The sequence below is a fragment of the Eumetopias jubatus genome, unplaced genomic scaffold (assembly GCF_037043125.1).
Source record: "Eumetopias jubatus isolate StellerSeaLion01/CBP00866 unplaced genomic scaffold, mEumJub1_p1.0 scaffold_10, whole genome shotgun sequence".
Taxonomy (NCBI): Eukaryota; Metazoa; Chordata; class Mammalia; order Carnivora; family Otariidae; genus Eumetopias; species Eumetopias jubatus.
The window spans coordinates 123,419,921-123,438,474 of NW_028274816.1; the positions used below are offsets into that span (position 1 = coordinate 123,419,921).

The 18,554-nt window shown below is 39.3% G+C and overlaps 1 protein-coding gene across 5 annotated transcripts in view; it reads right to left on the reverse strand.

The window, feature by feature from the left end:
- Window positions 1-654: 654 nt before the first annotated feature.
- The window catches only part of NF1 (neurofibromin 1), a 276,151-nt gene continuing 258,251 nt past the window's right edge, over window positions 655-18,554 (reverse strand). For 4 of the 5 annotated variants that reach the window (XM_028109132.2, XM_028109129.2, XM_028109131.2 and 1 more), the window contains 4 exons: window positions 18,016-18,158; window positions 17,602-17,648; window positions 16,141-16,357; window positions 655-4,321 (listed from right to left, as the gene is read on the reverse strand). In XM_028109132.2, the coding sequence (XP_027964933.1) occupies window positions 4,179-4,321; window positions 16,141-16,357; window positions 17,602-17,648; window positions 18,016-18,158 (550 nt within the window). In that variant the 3' untranslated portion in view covers window positions 655-4,178. The remainder of the gene's footprint in view (window positions 4,322-16,140; window positions 16,358-17,601; window positions 17,649-18,015; window positions 18,159-18,554) is intronic. The other variant, XR_015769362.1, reaches the window with a different exon arrangement.

Genomic DNA, 18,554 nt, shown 5'->3' on the forward strand with positions numbered 1-18,554 from the left:
AGTCTGAGAAAATAGTGGAGGCACGCACTAACCTTGTCCCTGCCCCCAAAACAGGACAGAAAACCCTCCTGTGAGAGGCGTCCCCCGTGCCCAGAAAAGCAGAGCGTCCTTATCTCCAAAGCTAAGAACGGCAACGCGCGGGCCTTGCTAAGTTCCCCCGCGGTTGACTACACTTACCTCATCCTCTAGGACCTATCGCGTTCCTCCACGACCGCCCACTCTTCATCAGACCTAGCACGGAAACACTCAGGGTTACCGGTTTCTCCAGGTCTTCATTTTCTGAGGAAGGCTCCTGTGTCATGTAAGCTTGTATGAAAACAGAATGCATCTGGGCTGTGTGCCTCTCTTCTGTTGGGCTGTCCCTTGTCAGTTTGATTTTCAGACCCAGCCAGGGACCCGAAGAGGCGCGAGGAAAACTCTTTCCTCCCCTACACATTTCACCAAGATTATTTTACTTTTAGTTTAGAGAGATTCTGGAAATAGAAAGGTCTTTCCCACGGACAGTCTGGGGGAGGTAGGAGAACCCAAGGCATCCTTAAAAGAAAGGAAATGGCCTTGAGGTTTCAAAAGATCAGGGAGAAGTGGTGGTGGTGGTGGGGGGAAGTGTGAAAACGGAGCTGAGGCATGTGAAGAAATTAAACAACTCCCCACATCTTAGAGCAGATTGAATTTACATTTTACTTAAAAAAGGGGGGGTGGAGTACATACACAGGGAGGAAGATGGGGTGGGGAACAACAGCGATCTGAGATGGAGTTCTACGGTTTCCCCTACAATGATCGGTTCTGACTGTTGGGCAGTATCTCTCCTGCTGGCGTACAATATTAACAAGGTTGTAGATGAGGGAACTGCCAGAGTCTAGGCCCAGATGGAAAGGAGAGGAAGTTACCATATACAATGTAAGTTTACAATACACAGCATTTTCTTTAAATGATGGGACGCAGTCGCAGGAAGAAGTTAACAATACTAACACGAGAATAATCAAATTTTTGTTATCCATGTACAGCAACTAACTGCTTTACAAAAAAGCAAAATAATACAATATATCATCACATGTATTTACAGTGTAGTAAATATACTTTTCTGTCAAATTTTACACAAACTATTTACAGGTGAATATACTGCTTTAAAAAAAATTGTGTGGCTGACATGAAGAGTGAATTTTTGTATAAGTCCATTGCATAACATTGAATAAGACATGCCTCATTATGCCTGGAGGGTTGGGAGGGGTGTAAAACAAAACGAGAAAACAAACAAAGGCCAAACAAACTGAAAAACCCTAAAACCCACTAAGCAGGGAGGGAGGGCTGCCAGCTTCCGTCCTGTGGGGGTGGCAGCTGACCGCTCAGGGTGGCGTCCTCGGAGCTGGGCTCAGGACCGGCACAGGGCTGGCATTCAGTAATGAACATGTTAGTCGAGTGGATGAAGGACAGAGCTTCGCTGCTTTTCCCCAAAGCCAGTGAACCGTGTTCTCAATGTTGGCAAACAAGGGCCCACCCGAGACGAGAGCAGTGATAAAACAGGTGGGTTATGTACAACGAAAACGTGATGAGTTTATGTTTGCCTCTTCAAAAAAATCAGGGGGAAACATCCACAAACCCCAAACAAATGACTTCTAATGTTCTGTATAGAACTTACATTGGATTACGCAAAATGGGAAACCTGCTCTGAATTTCAGATTTCTTGTGCAGATCATGGTATGAGGCCTAAGTGTTTCATTTCTCAGGGGAAGCATACTGGTGAGACTTAGCTTATGTTCACTTTAGTTACTTGGAAAGCTAGATTTTCCACAAAAGTCGGAAGTTCTCTAAACAAGGTAAATTTTAAACCTTAGTAGGTTTTCAAATTTCCAGGATGTACTGGTCAAAAGTGTTTTTGCAGTTCAAAGAAGGCTCAATTTTGATTTGTGCAACGCTGATCATTTCATGAGGTACTTCAAGTGAATTCATTCCATTCATTACACTGGAGGGAAATAATGAATAAATTTAAGAAACAGCATACCTTGGAAAACTTGTTATGGAAACATCACTATTTTTTAACAGAAAACCTTTGGCAGTTTCTCTATTTTGATGGGAGAAGCAAAATAGCATAACAACACCCACCAACATGCACCAAACCAACCAACAAAGAGGAAAAACATGGAACCACAATGATTAAAGGCTCACATCTGCCTTTTATTCCAGGATCCAAGAAGTTGCGACACCTTCCCAGAAGCACTGGGTTGCGGGAGAACCAAGACCTAACAGCAGCTTGGCATCGGGATATTAAGGATCTATTTCTAAACTCAGTTCTCGTCTCAGCGTCTTTATAGAGTCCTAGCTGCTCTGTTACTATGAACATTCTACTCTAATGCAGCCTCTACAATAGTTAAAAACAAAAGTTTAGTTAATTGCACCTGTCTTCAATATTTTCCAACAATTCTACGTCAAAATAACTATTAATACTAAAGTTTTTTCCTTTTATTTTGGCAAATGGTTCTTACTTTTCCCAGACTGTAAACAAATTAAAAAAATTAAATTCTTGTTATTTCTGAATATCAAAAGCAATTTTATTTACATTAACATATTACATTGTTACTGTGTGGATAAATGTGAAATGTGTTATATTATTAAAATCAGAACACTTCAATGTACCATTATTTATTGATTTAGCTGTGGAATTTAATTTACTGAAATCCACTCATGAAACAGCACTACAGGAAGCCCCCCCTCCCCTAGGTGTCTTTTCCCCTCCCAAAGCCATTACATTGTAACATATAAAGGGAACCTGGGAGTAGGGGGATAATATCTTTTTGTAATAAATATGGTTTAGATCTAAATTGGAACATCCAGATACTACTACTATGTTTGCTGAAGTCAAATCATTCTGCATACTGCAGGTACCACAAAAAAATTGGATCTGCATTACTATGGAAATTCCAACACCGTGATAATCCATACCGTTTCAGTATAGCAGCAACTCTTAAGGTCCCCTATTGTCATCCTAACGCAGGCTGACCAGTCCTTTCACAGTGATTAAATGCAATTCTATCAAATAGAACCCCAATGTTTTGCTAAAGAGATTCCTGCTTTTTTTGGAGGGGAGGGAGATTACAAGACACTTAAAATACATGTTATCAAAGAAATTTTTGATAATATACACCATACTCTGTGTTTCTGGGAAAATTATTAAACAAAATAAAAGCATCAGCTACTCTAAAAGTCACGTACCATTCCATTTTGCTACGGAGCTAATGCAAACATCTATGAAAATTACCTTCAAGGAACAATTTTCAACACTTTGTTCACTGACTACCCTGCTCAGAATTATTTTAGCAAAGAAGAGAAGGAGGGGGAAAACATATAATTACTATACTTAGTATAGTTTTGGCTTATAAAAACAAAAAACAACAACTTTTAGTATATTTAAAGATTAAAAGATAATCAACTGGAGGAAAAAAATAAACGTTTGGATGACTGAGTTTGGATAAGGCCTCAGAACCCATCGCTTAATTCGGTAATGTTAAGATATACGTGGTTATGCTTATTTTCCTGTAATTATTGCTAATACTCAAGTGTTAGTACTTCTTAAGAACTCATTACAAAATACTAAATCCCTCCACCCCCCAAAGTACCTTGCCTGTGGCTTTATGGTGTGAAGTCACTGAGGCTTGACCTCTATGGTTCCTTCAGTTTTGTAAGGTAAAAAAAAGTCCACAGCTAAAAGTCAGATTAAACATACTGGGGTTATAGTATTATTTCTCCCATAAACTTCTATCTTGAAAAGTGTGTAAATAAGACTAACACTTTACTTTGTATGATGAAGAAGGGGAAACAGAGAAGGCAGAGAGCTCTGTGCAAATGGCTTTCATAGCTGGTCAGTGGTAGCAGTATTCGAGAATTCATCCTCTCTCACAACTGGGATGTTCTCAGTGCAAGCGTCCTGACCTCCCACTTTCTTTGCAGTTGTTCTGAACACCTGCTTACACCAGACACACCAAAAGTAGAAGGAAGAAAAAGTTAAAGAAAAAGCAGCATTAAATTTAGGCAATGCTTCCAAGAGTTGATCATCTGGCAACATGGCAGACGCGGGTGGGCTCGTTATAAACACGGAGTGCAGCATCACAGCACGGTGGTGGAGGGGTCACTAGTGACGAGCCCGTGTGGGTTACGTCTGTTTGAAAAAGGAAAGAAAGAAAGCTTCACACGATCTTCTTAATGCTATTACGTTTGAAACTGCCAGCGCTTCTTTGCTTCTGCACTTGGCTTGCGGATCCATGGCGAGTTCGTCCACTGTTACAGTGCCCGGTGGTGGGGGAGAGTTCAACGTTCTCCTTGTCGATTCCTGGGGAAAAGCAGAGCAGCCCGTTACTCCCCCTCCTCCGGAGTTACGCCCCAGGCCTGAATCTCATGCTGCGGATGCGAGATACAACCTGGCGAATTGTTTTCCCCTATTTCAACAGTCAACTGCTAGGATGTTTACAAAGACCTTGCCACACACAAAACGTCACGTTTTGTTAAGCAAAACTTGCTATCACAGCAGAAAAACACCGTAAGAAAAAAAAACTGAGAAGTTGCAAGGGAAAGCTAGAGGCAGGCACGCTTGAGCTGAATGAAGGCTAGCAGCCACCAGGGAAGACTAGGGCTCCTTCCTCCATGTTATACCAGAAGCTTCCAGCAGAGGTCAGCTTCTAGCCACATATCCTTACTATACTCTCCAGTTGCAGAAAGCACTGAAATTTGTCATTTCAAAAAAACGAAGATACTTTATTTTTTTTTAAGATTTTATTTATTTATTTGACAGAGAGACAGTGAGAGAGGGAATACAAGCAGGGGGGAGTGGAAGAGGAGGAAGCAGGCTTCTTGCTGAGCAGGGAGCCCGATGTGGGGCTCGATCCCAGGACCTGGGATCATGACCTGAGTTGAAGGTAGATGCTTAACCGACTGAGCCACCCAGGTGCCCCACCTTATTAATTTTTTTTTAATCATAGTGCCTGTCCCAAAGGATGTCCAATATTTACTGAGAAAATAATATATGACAAAGGTTATATTGTAGAATCTTTGCTTTAACATTTTCAACTATGGCAAATCCCTTCATGTTCTGCACCTATCTTTCATGGAGAAAGACTTTAACCTCTGAAAATTGGGCCCTACCGTGAATTTTAGAAATAGTCCAAGCAGTAACCTCATAAAAGTAACCAGAAGCAAAAAAAAAAAAAAAAAAAAAAATACTTTTTGCCCATTCGATTAATAAAGATTGCAAATTAGATAGGTAACAGAAGAGTGGTTATCCCAGGGAAGCAGTGACTGGAAGGGGACAGGCAGGTGGTCTCTCGGGGTGCTGGTAATGTTCTTTTTCTTGATCCAGATGTTGGATTTTTAAGTGTTTACTTCTTAAAAGTTCACTAGGTTGTAAACTTGATCTGTATACTTTTGTTACATTTCAATAAAATTTACCAAAATAATTAGTGCTTATACCCACCTGTGGCATAACTTGGTGGGACAGCAGAAAGCTGGAGAGCACTTTAGCAATTTATATCAAAACGTAAAGTACTGCTTGATATTTACTGATACAGAAAGATGACCATAATTTTGAAGAAAACTCACATACAGAAAAACATCTGTCAAATTTGTTACTTCTGGACGGTGTTAATTCAGGTAATTTTTACCTTATTCTTATTATACCATTTGAATTTTAAAATAAACATGAAATCTGAGAAAGGAAAAATACTCATTTTGGGACAAAGCACCATTTCAAGTCAAAAAGTATTTACATTATAGAAAATGGACATAGATCCACACATCTACTTATTGGCTTATGAGCTGGAAATGGATTTGTGATGATCTTCTAGGAGGCACAAATCATTTAGGTTCAGCCTTGCATTCAATTCAGAGTAAGGCATCTAGAGGCACGTGGCCAGTTCCATAGGCTCAATAAAGGTTTGTTGTCTGAAACTTATCAAAGGAACATTGGGCATTTGTTAGTGCTTCTCTATGAAAAAGTGCACTGGGCTAGGGGTCTGGATGCAGTTGAACAACGCCCACCACACCTCTTGAGAAGCCAAGCACAGTGGACCGCCATCTCAAATCTCTTCTATTCCAATCATATGTGTGGAAAGATGAATGGAAGAAAGGACACCACAATGGTCAAAGAACTTTTCTCTGGTTAACAGAACTCTGGATGATTTTTATTCTCTTCTGCCTATTTATTTGCATCTTCTCCAGAGTGATTTTTTAAGAAAAATAACAAAATTGAAAGGAGGCTGCTCATCACCTCCAGCGTGCCCTGAACCCTGCAGTGCGTGTTTGTGCAGGCTCTCTCCGTTGCCTTGCCTGTCTCCACAAGATAAATTCGACCCGTTTTTTTCCTCATCTCCATCGATGCATTATGCTGTGTCCTGCCAGAGCTACTGTCTCCCCCTCTCTCTCCCTGCTTCTCAGTGGCACTTACATTTCTTACATTCTGCCTCTGCTACTACAACTTGTGTATACATCTTATTTCCTATGAGAGTAAAAGCACCTAGAAAAGCAAAGATCATTTATTATTCATTTTCATTTTCTGGTAAGATCTAGTTGGTATCTTTTTCAGTAAATATTGGTTGAATGCTTCCATTTTTAAATGTGATCACTGTTGTAATTCAGAGCCCCAAAGCATGCAAGCCCTGATCTCCAGGGTGTCGTGCCACATTTTGAGTGGAAAAGAAAAAAAATTTTTTTTTAGCTTCCTCCATCTGAAATTATCATGAACTTAGTGCATCTGACTTTCCATTTCCTTAAATCTGCATGTGGCCTACAAGTTCAAGCCCACAGTTCCATATGTGGGTTCTCTAAAAAGACAAGGGTTTGAAACAACTAGAAGACAGCCATCAGGAGGCGCCCAGTATGGCCCACTACGAGGAGGGACTGTGGCTCTGTGCCAGCAAACTGCCACGCTGGGGCTTGTTCTTGTGTGCCCACCGGTGACACGGCCTTGCCACCATGAGACTCCGCTCCCTCGGGGGAGAAAGCAGTCATTACGCTGCAAGGTGGCAATGCTTTCGTTTGAGGACAAGGGCCTGTTGCCTGCTGATATTCTTAAGAATTAAAGTTACAGAAGTTGGGGTCACATAGATTAAGTCACTATGGTGAAGATTTCTTCAAAGAAATACTAAGGATATTCTATTTTCTGTTAAGTAAATAACCTTCAGACCTCTAAATAAAATTTTAAAAGCCTTATTTATTTCCTGTTAAATGTTAAGGATAGAAAGCAAGGTATAAAGCTTTACACATACGAGGATCTCTACTATGTAAAGACAAGACACCAGAAGAAGATGTACTAAAATGTTAATAAACAGTGATTATCTTAGAGCAGTGGGATCATGGGTGATTTTTTTCTTCTATTCTTCTGTATTTTCTATTGTTTTCCTAATGAGCACGTGTTCCTCTTGGTAAAAAATGTTAAGAGTATCACTGACTTAGGCCCCTCGCTCACAGCCAAACGCTTCTATGCTATGTGAGAGGCTGATGCCCTACTTCCACGCTCAAATTAATTTTCATCTCAATTCTTGTTTTTGTATGTGTGTTTTCTCCCTATGCAGTGACCCAACTCTATTAACCACACACAGGTAAATGTGGCATAACTGATTCCCAACATCACAGCAAAGCTGTTTTACTTTAAAGATCAAAGGAGAAGCTGACAAAAACATTGTGGAGGGTCATTTTTAAGAAAAAAAATCTATTAAAAATGCATTATATTTATACTGAGGTACAGCATCTTGGAGAAGCCAAGTTAGTAAGAAGCAGCAATCATAGTGTCCAGTTCTGCCATTTCTGTTTCCAAGCATAACTATCATGTTTGAGAATTCTGGCAGCAGTCCTTCTTCTTGCCCTCTACGGTGAAATCTAGAAACCTCTCTAAGACACTAGTGAAGGATCTGGTCTTAGCATTCCACAGGAAGAACTCTCAGATGGTCAGCCAGACTGCTCAAAGGCAGAGAGAATCCACCCTGCACTGGTAAGGGCTATCATTTAAATTAGGGAGCAGACCCTGGTGTTGCCTCTCTGAGGCTTTGTACTCTGGTCTCTCTTAGGCCCCTAAGTACTGGCTCACCCTTCTGACCCTCAGTAGGCACAAAAGCAAAAAAAACCCATGAGGTGATGGAAACCCCAAGGCCACTACCTAAATGAAACAAAGGTAAAAACTTCTGTGGTCCTGATTTCCTAGTTTAAGTTCTCCCACAGAGGCTGTGGTCAAACGTGCAGCCAGTTACAAACATGCAGGACAGAAGAAGCTGAAATTCTCTACAGTGGTGCATTAATAAGCATTATGCTTCAATGAACTGTGGTGGTTCATGATAAGAAAATCCTAAATAAAAGGTGTTATTGGCCAGAATTTAGTAAATCAAGTGGGAAAAATGATTAGAGTGCATGCTAGTTAATTGAAGTTGTATGTCTATCTCCTCTGCTCGAACATGAGTTCCTTGAAGGCAGGTATCAAAGTTTATTTATTTTGACAACTAGGGATAGATCCAGCCTGATGAATAATAAACCACTTCATTTTAAAAATTCACCTAATTTTTAAGCACCAAAATGCCTTTCCCAAACTGGAACCTAATACTTTCATGAAATAATAAAAGGATGGAATCTCTTTCACTTCTTGAGAAGCTGAAGAAAAATGGGTTAGGTGACTTGTGAGAAGTCACACAACAAAAATAAAAGACGAATAACTCAAATCTCACACTACCTGCACGGGAGCGCTGGTAGGTTACCTGACTCTGCATTGCTTAGTTGATTACAACTATACTATGGCAAACCTGTCAGAAAAGTCTTAGGACATATATGAGAAGGGAAACCAGAGCGCTCATTTGTGACGTACAATGATGCAAACGCGTCAGAAGACCCAGGTTGGAGTCTTAGTGGGATCAGACCCTAATTTGGTTTTAGTTCCTAATCTGTCAATAAAGATAAGAGTAGATGTGCCTATTTCAAAGGGTTGTTAGAGCATTCAGATAAGATAATCCATGTGAAGACCTTCTGCACATAGGTAAAATAATTACTACACAAATCAAGATGCTCCTAATACCCGAAATAAAAAAGAAGTGACATACTGAAAGGAGTATTAGAACAAATGCACAGGACTTGAATTTCACACTAGAATGTGTACCTAAGCTAATGTGAACAAGCACAAAATATAATAAATCTTAGAAGAAAAGGTAACTATAGCTTCTTATTCTTGTGGTACAGTAAATACCTTCATGGAGACATGCTAAATATGTACTTAGAAATATTTGTATTTTAAGCTAGATATACAAAACCGTAACTATAAGAATTAACAAAACTTTTAATGTACTTTCATCAGTTGCCAATACTTCTTTTTGTATTTGGTCTAATCTTTTTGTATAATAGTCACAGAAGACTAAAAGAAGATAAGGCAGCTTTTATAAATTAGATAGAAGTGTACCGCATTTTTTTCTTCTTAGTCCTTAGAGCTAGCTAAAGACCATATTCGTTTTTTAAACATAGGTGATAGGGTACATAGCCAGCTTTAATTTCTAAGGAAATATTGGGATTGGATTTATATTGGGGGAAAACAAGTATTTCCTAAGCTAAAATTCTTCCTCAAAGCACATATCCTGCTTTTTCTATTAACTCCCCCTGGGGTTTCCTGTTCATCGGCTTGTGTGTGCCCGGGGCTGGGACTGCATGTTCAGTGTTCACGGGGCAGTGGAAGCAGCTCATTCACGGACGCAGGATGCACGGCCCTACAGGGCCAGTGAGCACCAGACCTTAAAGCGGTGGTTTTACAAGTGCCTCAGGTGCTAAGCCAAACTGTGCTGACAGGGATCAGTGAATGAAGTCTCATGCCACGTGCCTGGGATGAGCGCGGGGTAAAGCGGCATTTCGTGCAGAGATGACGGAAGGAAAGTGTACCTTGATGAGGGAACAGCTGCATGAAAACTGCTGACTTAGAGCAAGGCAGAGAAGCTTCACAGACACAGAATGGAAGGAAAAACAAAAGTGAGTGATGTCCACAAGATTTTTTAAAAGGGTGAAATACGAGTAGATATTGGACAATTATTAAGTTCCCTGGTTTTCGGAAGAAATCTGTTTTGAATTCTTGAACTCTGACCATTAATTTCCTAAATATTATACTCTGTAAATAAATGTTAGAACTTACAATTTTACAGATAGATGTTTTTACCACCTTCTTTAGAATTAAGAATTTTAAGTCAAGAATTAAAACTAAAAAATGAAATGAAACATTAGCAGAAATTACACCAAGCAATTGCTCAGTTTAAAATTATTTTTTTCCCTGGGTGGCTCAGTCATTAAGCATCTGCCTTTGGCTGGGGTCATGATCCCAGGGTCCTGGGATGGAGCCCCACACCGGGCTCCCTGCTCAGCGAGAAGCCTGCTTCTCCCTCTCCCACTCCCCCTGCTTGTATTCCCTCTCTCGCTGTCTCTGTCAAAAAATAAATAAAATCTTTAAAAAAAATTATTTTTCTTCCTTAAATACAGGGTAGTAATAACACAGAAAAAGATGGAAAAAATTAATACCAAATAAAGGTCTGGGGATACCATATGAAGTTCCCCAAAACATTAAAATTGTTTCAGAGATTTTACGTAGTCTCAAAAGAGAGGCCTTTAAGTGTCTTCTAAGAGGGAGACATTTGAAACCTGGTGAACGTATCAGGAGTGCTACTGACTCAGAGCTCAGTAGGAATGGTTTTGACGCACTGTACACATAGCTGTCTGCACTCCCAGCTGATCCACCCAGCTTCCCAGGGGAAAGGTCTACGTTTAAGAAGCAAAGTGACAGAATAGCTGACAGGCTTGGATACAGTCCCAAAATAAAGTGGAAGAGGTGAACTATAAAAAAACAAAACAAAACAAACCCCTCGAATGAACAGGTTTTTGCTCTAAAAAATTCATCCTCCAATACTAACAGTAAAATAGGCTGATGAAAGGGGGAAAAGATTTTTTTTCCCCTAGTAAAAAACATTTTTTTAAAATTTTTAAAAAAATCTATTTTTAAAAAAAATAGATCACATAGTTATTTTGTTCAAAAAATTATAACACACACCTCACATTTTCTTGAGGTCAAAAATATGTTATAAAAGTTTTGTCAAAACTGTTATCTGAGTTTTCCAAACAAATGTCCCTCTGAGCCATCAGAATATTCTATAGTACGAAGTACAACATAACAAGCCCCACAAAGGAGGTCATAGTTGTTTGTGTACACTTTACCCTCCTACCCTGAAATCCATCTGCGGGCAGGTATCATGTGCTACTCGCTCCCCTGCTTGCCTAGGTCTAAAAGAGTTCCTTGCATATAGTAAACAGTGAATCTCTGTAGGATAAATAAGTGGAATTCTGGTTATTTTCTACAGAGCACAGTAGTATTATTTTTGCACTTAAATCAAAGAACTTGCATACACGTAGAATTTGTTAGAAGGAAGTAAAAACTTTAGCTCAAAACCCAATACTGAGATCCATAGGCAAAAACTGTCAAGTCTTTGGTGACCAGGATCTCTCTCATCTTTAAGTGTCCCAGATTACCCAATGTACACCTACAAAATGGGTGTTCAAATGTTTATTGAATTAAATTAGTGTGAAAAACATTAGGAGACCTTGGCAGTATAAATTAAAATTTAATACATTGGAAGTGGATCTATTTAATTTCCTAATGAGTACTAAGTCCATATAATTCCAGCTGGATTTCTATTTCTAGTATACTTGCTCTTTAACATTTAAAGAGGATGCAGGGAGGCTGCACGTGAGGTTATAAAGCATTCAGAATGATGGCTTTACAAAGGTTTCCTTGCTCATTACCTAAGAGGACCACTCATGGCTTGGCCTTAAGCAAAAGAGAGCCCCATAACACACAGTATTTTTAAGTGGATAGCCTGGTTTTTCTAGCTCTAATCCTGGTTTTTCCATTCATGTCCAGCTCAGCCACCCTGGACCTAACAGGGGACTACAAAATCAATTCGGAATATTCTTAGAGAGTAAATTTTATGGATTCTCTTCAGGGTTCTCTTAGTGACATTTGGGAAAATCTGAAGAGGCAGAGTTTTATGTTCATTTGGCTAAAAGGTTAATACAATTTTACATGCACTGAATTCCACTGACAGCCCCACTGATGCCAAGTTCAATTTCAACTAGGGAGGGAGTCAGAAGACAGTCATTTACACATTTTAAAATACAGATTTAGAAAACAATCCTCCTTGTGCTAAGGGGATAGACAAGTGAGCTAGGATAATTTGTCAAGAAGAATGCATTTTCAGAGACAATTGCTTTATGTAAATAAGTGACCAACACTTCCTCAAAAGCTGGTGGCTGATGAATTACCCCCCCAAAAATAAAGTACTACATTATTTAAGTAAGGTTTAATGCTTGGGAGTGGGAGGGAGTTCATGAATCTCTTTCTTATCTAGCTGATTTGACAGCACAGAATGCTGGTTGGTGACCAAAAAGAAAACAAAGCTCAGTGGCTGATCCTGCTATGTACCAAAGACCTAGTAAACAGAGTCTTGCATTGACAAGGAAAGTCCGCAGCAGAGTTGTGCTCTATGCAGATCAGTGACTTTTGCTTTTTGACATAGGGCAACAGAGCTTTCACCCGCTTGAAGCTCGGGAGACTGGGCACAGATTAACGTTGGGTAATCTGACGGCAAGCCACATCTGTGCTCTACTTCAGGGAGTAACATGAAATTCCTTTCTTTCTTTTTTAAAAGATTTTATTTATTTATTTGAGAGAGAGAGAAAGTGAGCGAGAGAGAGCCCAAGTGGGGGTGGGGTATGGGGAGAGCCAGAGGGAGAAGCAGACTTCCCACTGAGCAGGGAGCCCAACACAGGGCTCAATCCCAGGACCCTGGGATCAAGACCTGAGCCAAAGGTAGATGCTTAACCAACTAAGGCACCCAGGTGCCCCTGAAATTTCCTTAAATACTTCTGCTTGCGGCGGGGGGGGGGGGGGGGGTACCTGGGTGGCTCAGTTTGTTGGGCAGGCGTCTTACTCCTGGTTTTGGCTCGGGTCTAGGTCTCGAGGTCATAGGATGGAGGCCCTGCGTCGGGCTCTGCACTCAGCTCGGGGTCTGCTTTCTCGCTCCCTCTGCTTCTGCCCCTGCCCCATGCTTGTGTGCTTTCTAAATAAATATCTTTAAAAATAAATAAGCAATAAGTAATTAAATAAATACTTCTGCTTGGGACTTGGCTGATGGGAGTGGAGACAGGGACCTATTTTGATTTTTATACAGCCAAACAGCAAAGTTGAAATGCTAGGCTGAGTTGAGAATCTGAATAAGATTCATCACTTCTTTCCGCCCTTTGATATCAGCAAACTCAGCTCCATAAAGAACTGAGGAGCTAGGAATATAAGATTACATGTAGCTAAAGATATAAAGCAGTATACCTAATTACAAATGAAGTATTAACTCTAAAGAGGTATTCTATAATAGCAAATGGCAAAAGCACAGTAATTAGATATATAGATAAATCAGGATCCTTTCATGGAAACAAGCCCACAATTTAGAGATACAAATGGGTTTGTTTCATAGCAGACTGAAATCACTGTTGAAAAGATAAACCCTTTTTCCAAAAACATGTAGTAAAATAATCTGGCAAACCGAGGACACACAATTTGCAGTTCAGAACCAGGAAATGCTGAACACTATGATTCTACTTAATTAATTCTACTGCTTTTAAAGCTTCAGTTTCCTCTGAGAATAGTCAAAGGCTTCCAGGCTGCGGTGTCTATTCAAGCAGCCATCTGAAGAACTACTAGAAGTGACCCAATTGGTTTAAAACTGTAACCAAAACCACATAGACTATTTTCTGATTTTTAGAAACAATTCTAAATTAGAGGTCACAGGATAGGACTCTTTTTTTAAACAACCAACACAGGATATAAGCAATTAATCAACTAACAAGGGGACCTGCACTGCTACCTTTGTTTTCAACCTGGTTATTTTATGGTCTCCGTTAGTGGGCAAAGATGGACAGAAATCTCCCTAACAATTAGTCTGGGTATTAAAAAAAAAAAAAAGTTAATATAAAAACAATCATTTTGACAGGTTTAACACCACGTTAGTCGCCCAAGAGGCAAAAGTTTGATTAAAATAAACCAAACTTTAAAAACAAGAGGGGCAAATACAGACAGAGCCTATGAATTTTCTAATTGTCATTAACATTATAAAGAACAAGTAATGCAGAAAACAGAGAGCTCTGTGGAAAAAAGGAGTGGTGGACTTAGGGTAAGGCAGATGGAAGTAATGAGACAGCAATGCATAAACAAATACATGAAAGAAACAGGGACACAAAGGGAGGGAAGAAAGCTGATGGACAGATCACAGATATGGAAGGCGATGACTGTTGTAGAAAGAGCACTGGCCCCAGTTCTGGATAAGGACTATGTGATAAAGCAATTACATTAGCTCTTCTAAACCCCAGTTTTCCCATCACACTCGACACGGTGAGCCTAGAACTAAACGATCTCTACAGTCCTCCTTAGCTCCAAAATGCCAAGATTTGGAGGCGGGGGTGGGGTGGGGTGGGGAAGAGTTCAGTGGCTGCAATATCTAGAAGAAAGTACATTTTAAGTTTTTCCTTGGCTTTAATGGTTGAAATGCTGATAATGGGGCAGGATCACAGGCATACTCTTGGGCAGTGCTTCTCACACTCTAGTATGTGTAAGAATCACCTGGAGCGTTTATTAAAACAGACTACTGGCTAGACGCCACTCCTGGAGTTTCTTATGCAGGAGGTCTGGGCTGGGGCTCTAGTATCTGCATTCTAGTAAGCTCCCAAATGATGCTGATGCTGGTCTGGGATCACAGTTGGAGAAACACTGTCTTAGGGAGTAAGTGACAGAGGGAAAATGAACACGGTTATATGCAGAAGAAACACTGGCCAGATTTCTCTTATTTCTTGGAGGAAAAAAAGAATCTGACTAGGTGTGATAAGGGGATTGATAAATAAATGCTGGACCAAACAATCTGTTTCCTCTGCTGACCAAAGCTTTGTTGTTGATGAAAGCTTAACAGATGAATAGAGTTATTTTAATACAATCGTAAGTAATATGAATTGGATATTATATTTGCCAAGTTCTTCAGGCCTTCAAAACTATGTTTCAATATTCATGCAAAATTGGGATTATAAACCGGTGATTCTATTTATGTGTCTTGAACATCACAAAATAGTTGTAATACATCACTAGACTTTTAAAAAGAAAACCCATGCTAACACCTAGAACAGAAAGATGTACAGTAACTATACATCGGTGCCTCATAAGTAAAATTTTCAGATAATGGAACTTTAAACACAAAACCTTTTTAAAATTTTCACCATTTTAGAAGGGTATCATTCTGAATGGAAAACACGACCACATGGAAGTTTTCCCTCACTACCCACTGTCATCGTCACATACAATGGCGTCAGCTCTGCAATGAATAACACCTTTAAGGGTCAACCAGAGTTGTAGGAAACCATTCACTGTGACGCTGAATGAGCCCAGAAGTCTACAGGTTGCCATTTCTGCCATCTTGTGTATCTCAGCCCTACTCAGGCTATTAGCTATTATTTCTCAGTGTATCTACCTCTTAGCTGCATGTTGCATTGGCATACTTCTCCCATGTGGAGCTAAGAGTGACTCCGTGGTAAGGAATACACTTATGTGCTTTAAGATGTTATTTCTTGAGATGACGTTCCTCTGGTTGTTGATTTTCCTAGATTTTCAGGTTGGTGTCTGGATGGTTGAGTTGTTGCTGGCAACAGGGACACGGGGTACTACCATAATTTGTGTACTTTTTGGATAGTGTGCTGTATCATAGACATAGAAGCCCTTAGCGCAAGGCTAGTGTATCTAGTAAGGGAATTCTAATTCTCTTAACTTACAGGGTAAGGTACCTTAGAGGCTGCTCTTCCTGCCGAAACTCTAAAAACTTATCAACCTTAGAACACTATGTCAACACTCTAAACATTTCACTATCTTATGAATAACTGTTTGAAAGCAGAGAGCTTTATAGAATAACAAAATTCAAGTCAGCCATAAGGTAAAGAAGAAATGTAAGACGAACCTCATGATAAAAAGGAGCAAAATCTACTATAACCTGATAACAAGGGAATTCCTGATGTTGGTATATTAATATTATTGCTCAAATTTATATAAAGATTACATTTACTAACCTGGGGAATGCTGGGAAGTTGCAAGTGAGGTCATGGAATTAGAAAGGTTAAGGTTAGCAGTAATACTAAGCTGGCTCTGCACTGCAGGAGGATAAGGAGAAGTGGGTGTCAGGAGGGACTCCTCACTGGTTTCTTCATCAATTCCAGGCAAATACGTGTCAATCAAGGCATCAAGAAACTTAACAATAAGCTCAGCATAGTCTGGGATTTGTGTTTGCTGTAATGGAAAATAGGAAATTATTTTAGCTCCATTCTTTTTTTCTGTAAATCCCCTTTGAAGCCAAAAAAGATTAACTCAATTTTTGTTTTGGGCTTAATTTACTGTTTTTCTTCTTTTGTACTAGAGAGCATTAAAAAAAGGGGCGGCATAGTTATTTCTAGACTACCATGGGACTTAGAACTGGGAACTCTCCAGCTTACACCTAGAGCTTCCAGATGAACCTGCAATTACTGAAAGCCATGCAAAGGCAAAAACTGAATTAATCCTGAGACAATAAAACCATCAGCAATGATGTCAGATCAATTTTCCAAAACAGAGAAAATGAGCAGAGGATCATCATACCAGCTGCCATTTAGATACTTAACCGACTGAGCCCAACTGAGCACTGCGAAGGGCAGAGGGCTACTGGCAGTCAAACTACAAACCTTCCTGCAAGATATACTTATTTCTAGGAATTCAGGCCCATTTTTTAAATGACAGCCTTTGCATATCAAGAGATATTCAGTAATAACTGAGCAAAATAAAAAACTAAATACCTAATTCTTAAAACTAGAATAAGATTTAGATAATTCACCTTGACTTAGCACCCCTGTATGTAAAACACTTCGCTAGGAACTGTGCGGGGAAGAAACAGAAGTCCTGCCTTCAAGGAATCTCAATCCATCTGGAGGGACCATACATAGAGTAATTAAAAACACATTTATGTAGCACTATATCAACTAATGCCAATCAAAGAAAAAAAATGAACAAATAAGGATATATTCCGGATAAAAATGAACCTAATCCAATAGGCTGGAAGGAAAAATGTTTTTGTGAGGAAATTTTTTTTTTAAACCTGAGATTTAATTGACATATAACATTATATTAGTTTTGGGTCATGAGGTAGATTTTAACCATAGGTCATGCTCCTTCCTAATTACAAGATACTTAAGTGTATGCATTATGATCATCAAACACACAAGTCACTGAGAGCAGAAAACTTTACAGAGGTTTATCACACCCTTTCGAAAAGTCAAACATAAATTGAACTGAGTTTTTTTTGTAAAAACTGATATATAAACCTATTAAAGGTGCTGCCTCTTAGAAAGAATCTTGTGGTGGAAAACATTTTATAAAAAATAACATGTGTTTATCGTAAATCATCATTCTGGGTTTCAGCATACTGTGTGTTCTTAAAGCAGGCACACTAATATGAATAAAAACTTTCAATTTATCAATAGAGAAAAACAGATTTTTCTTACCTTTGAAAAGGGTCCTGCAAACCGCCACAAGCCATTAAAACCAAAACCTGCAACAAACCAAATGTTATTCTTATAATAAGCACAACACTCTTTTAATCTTAACAGAAATTAAATGTTATATGGTTGATCACAAAAATTAAAACCTCACACACATTGAAAACATACTTTTTCAGAATGAATGTCAGAGTAGACTAAAACTCATAAAACATATGCAGTACAAAACCATAATTAAATCTTAAGAAGTTGTAAGCCGGTTACTTATTGAACATATAATGAAAAGAGTAAAAAATGGCATATGGAGAGAGAAGTATGAATAACCCTAATCCTTATAAGGAATTCTGTAGTTGGTGATTCTGTAACAGTGCACACGCTAGCAAGTTCATCAATCATCCTCCTCCCGAGACACTGATTTACTTTGTAGGTAAGATGTTTGGTACTGTGGTGGGGATTCCTCATGGTACACCACACTCTGCACGATTCCATGAATTGGATTTAACAAATTTGGATCTTGGCACAATGACAACAGGGTATTGATCTTAGAGTCCAACAAATTGTGCCTAAACAAAAACAAACAAACAAAAAGTAAACACGAGAACATTTTAAAGGAAAATTAAATGGAAAATATACATTGGAAAACATCATATATTCCCCAGTACAATGTGATAAAAATGAAGGGAGAGGACTGTTTTTTACTTTCTGGTGTTTTTTCATATTTTGTATAAATAAATGTATGAATTTATTTTTTTGGTCTGTCCTTTTTTTGTTGTTTTTATTTTTTAAAAATATTTATTTATTTATTTATTTACTTGGGGGAGAGAGAGAGTGCGCGCAAGAGAGAGCACGCAGGGGGAGGAGCAGAGAGAGAGGGACAAGCAAAGAGCCTGACTGATGCAGAACTCAAGAGTCCAGCGCTTAACCAACTGAGCCACCCAGGTGCCCCTTTTTTGTTACTT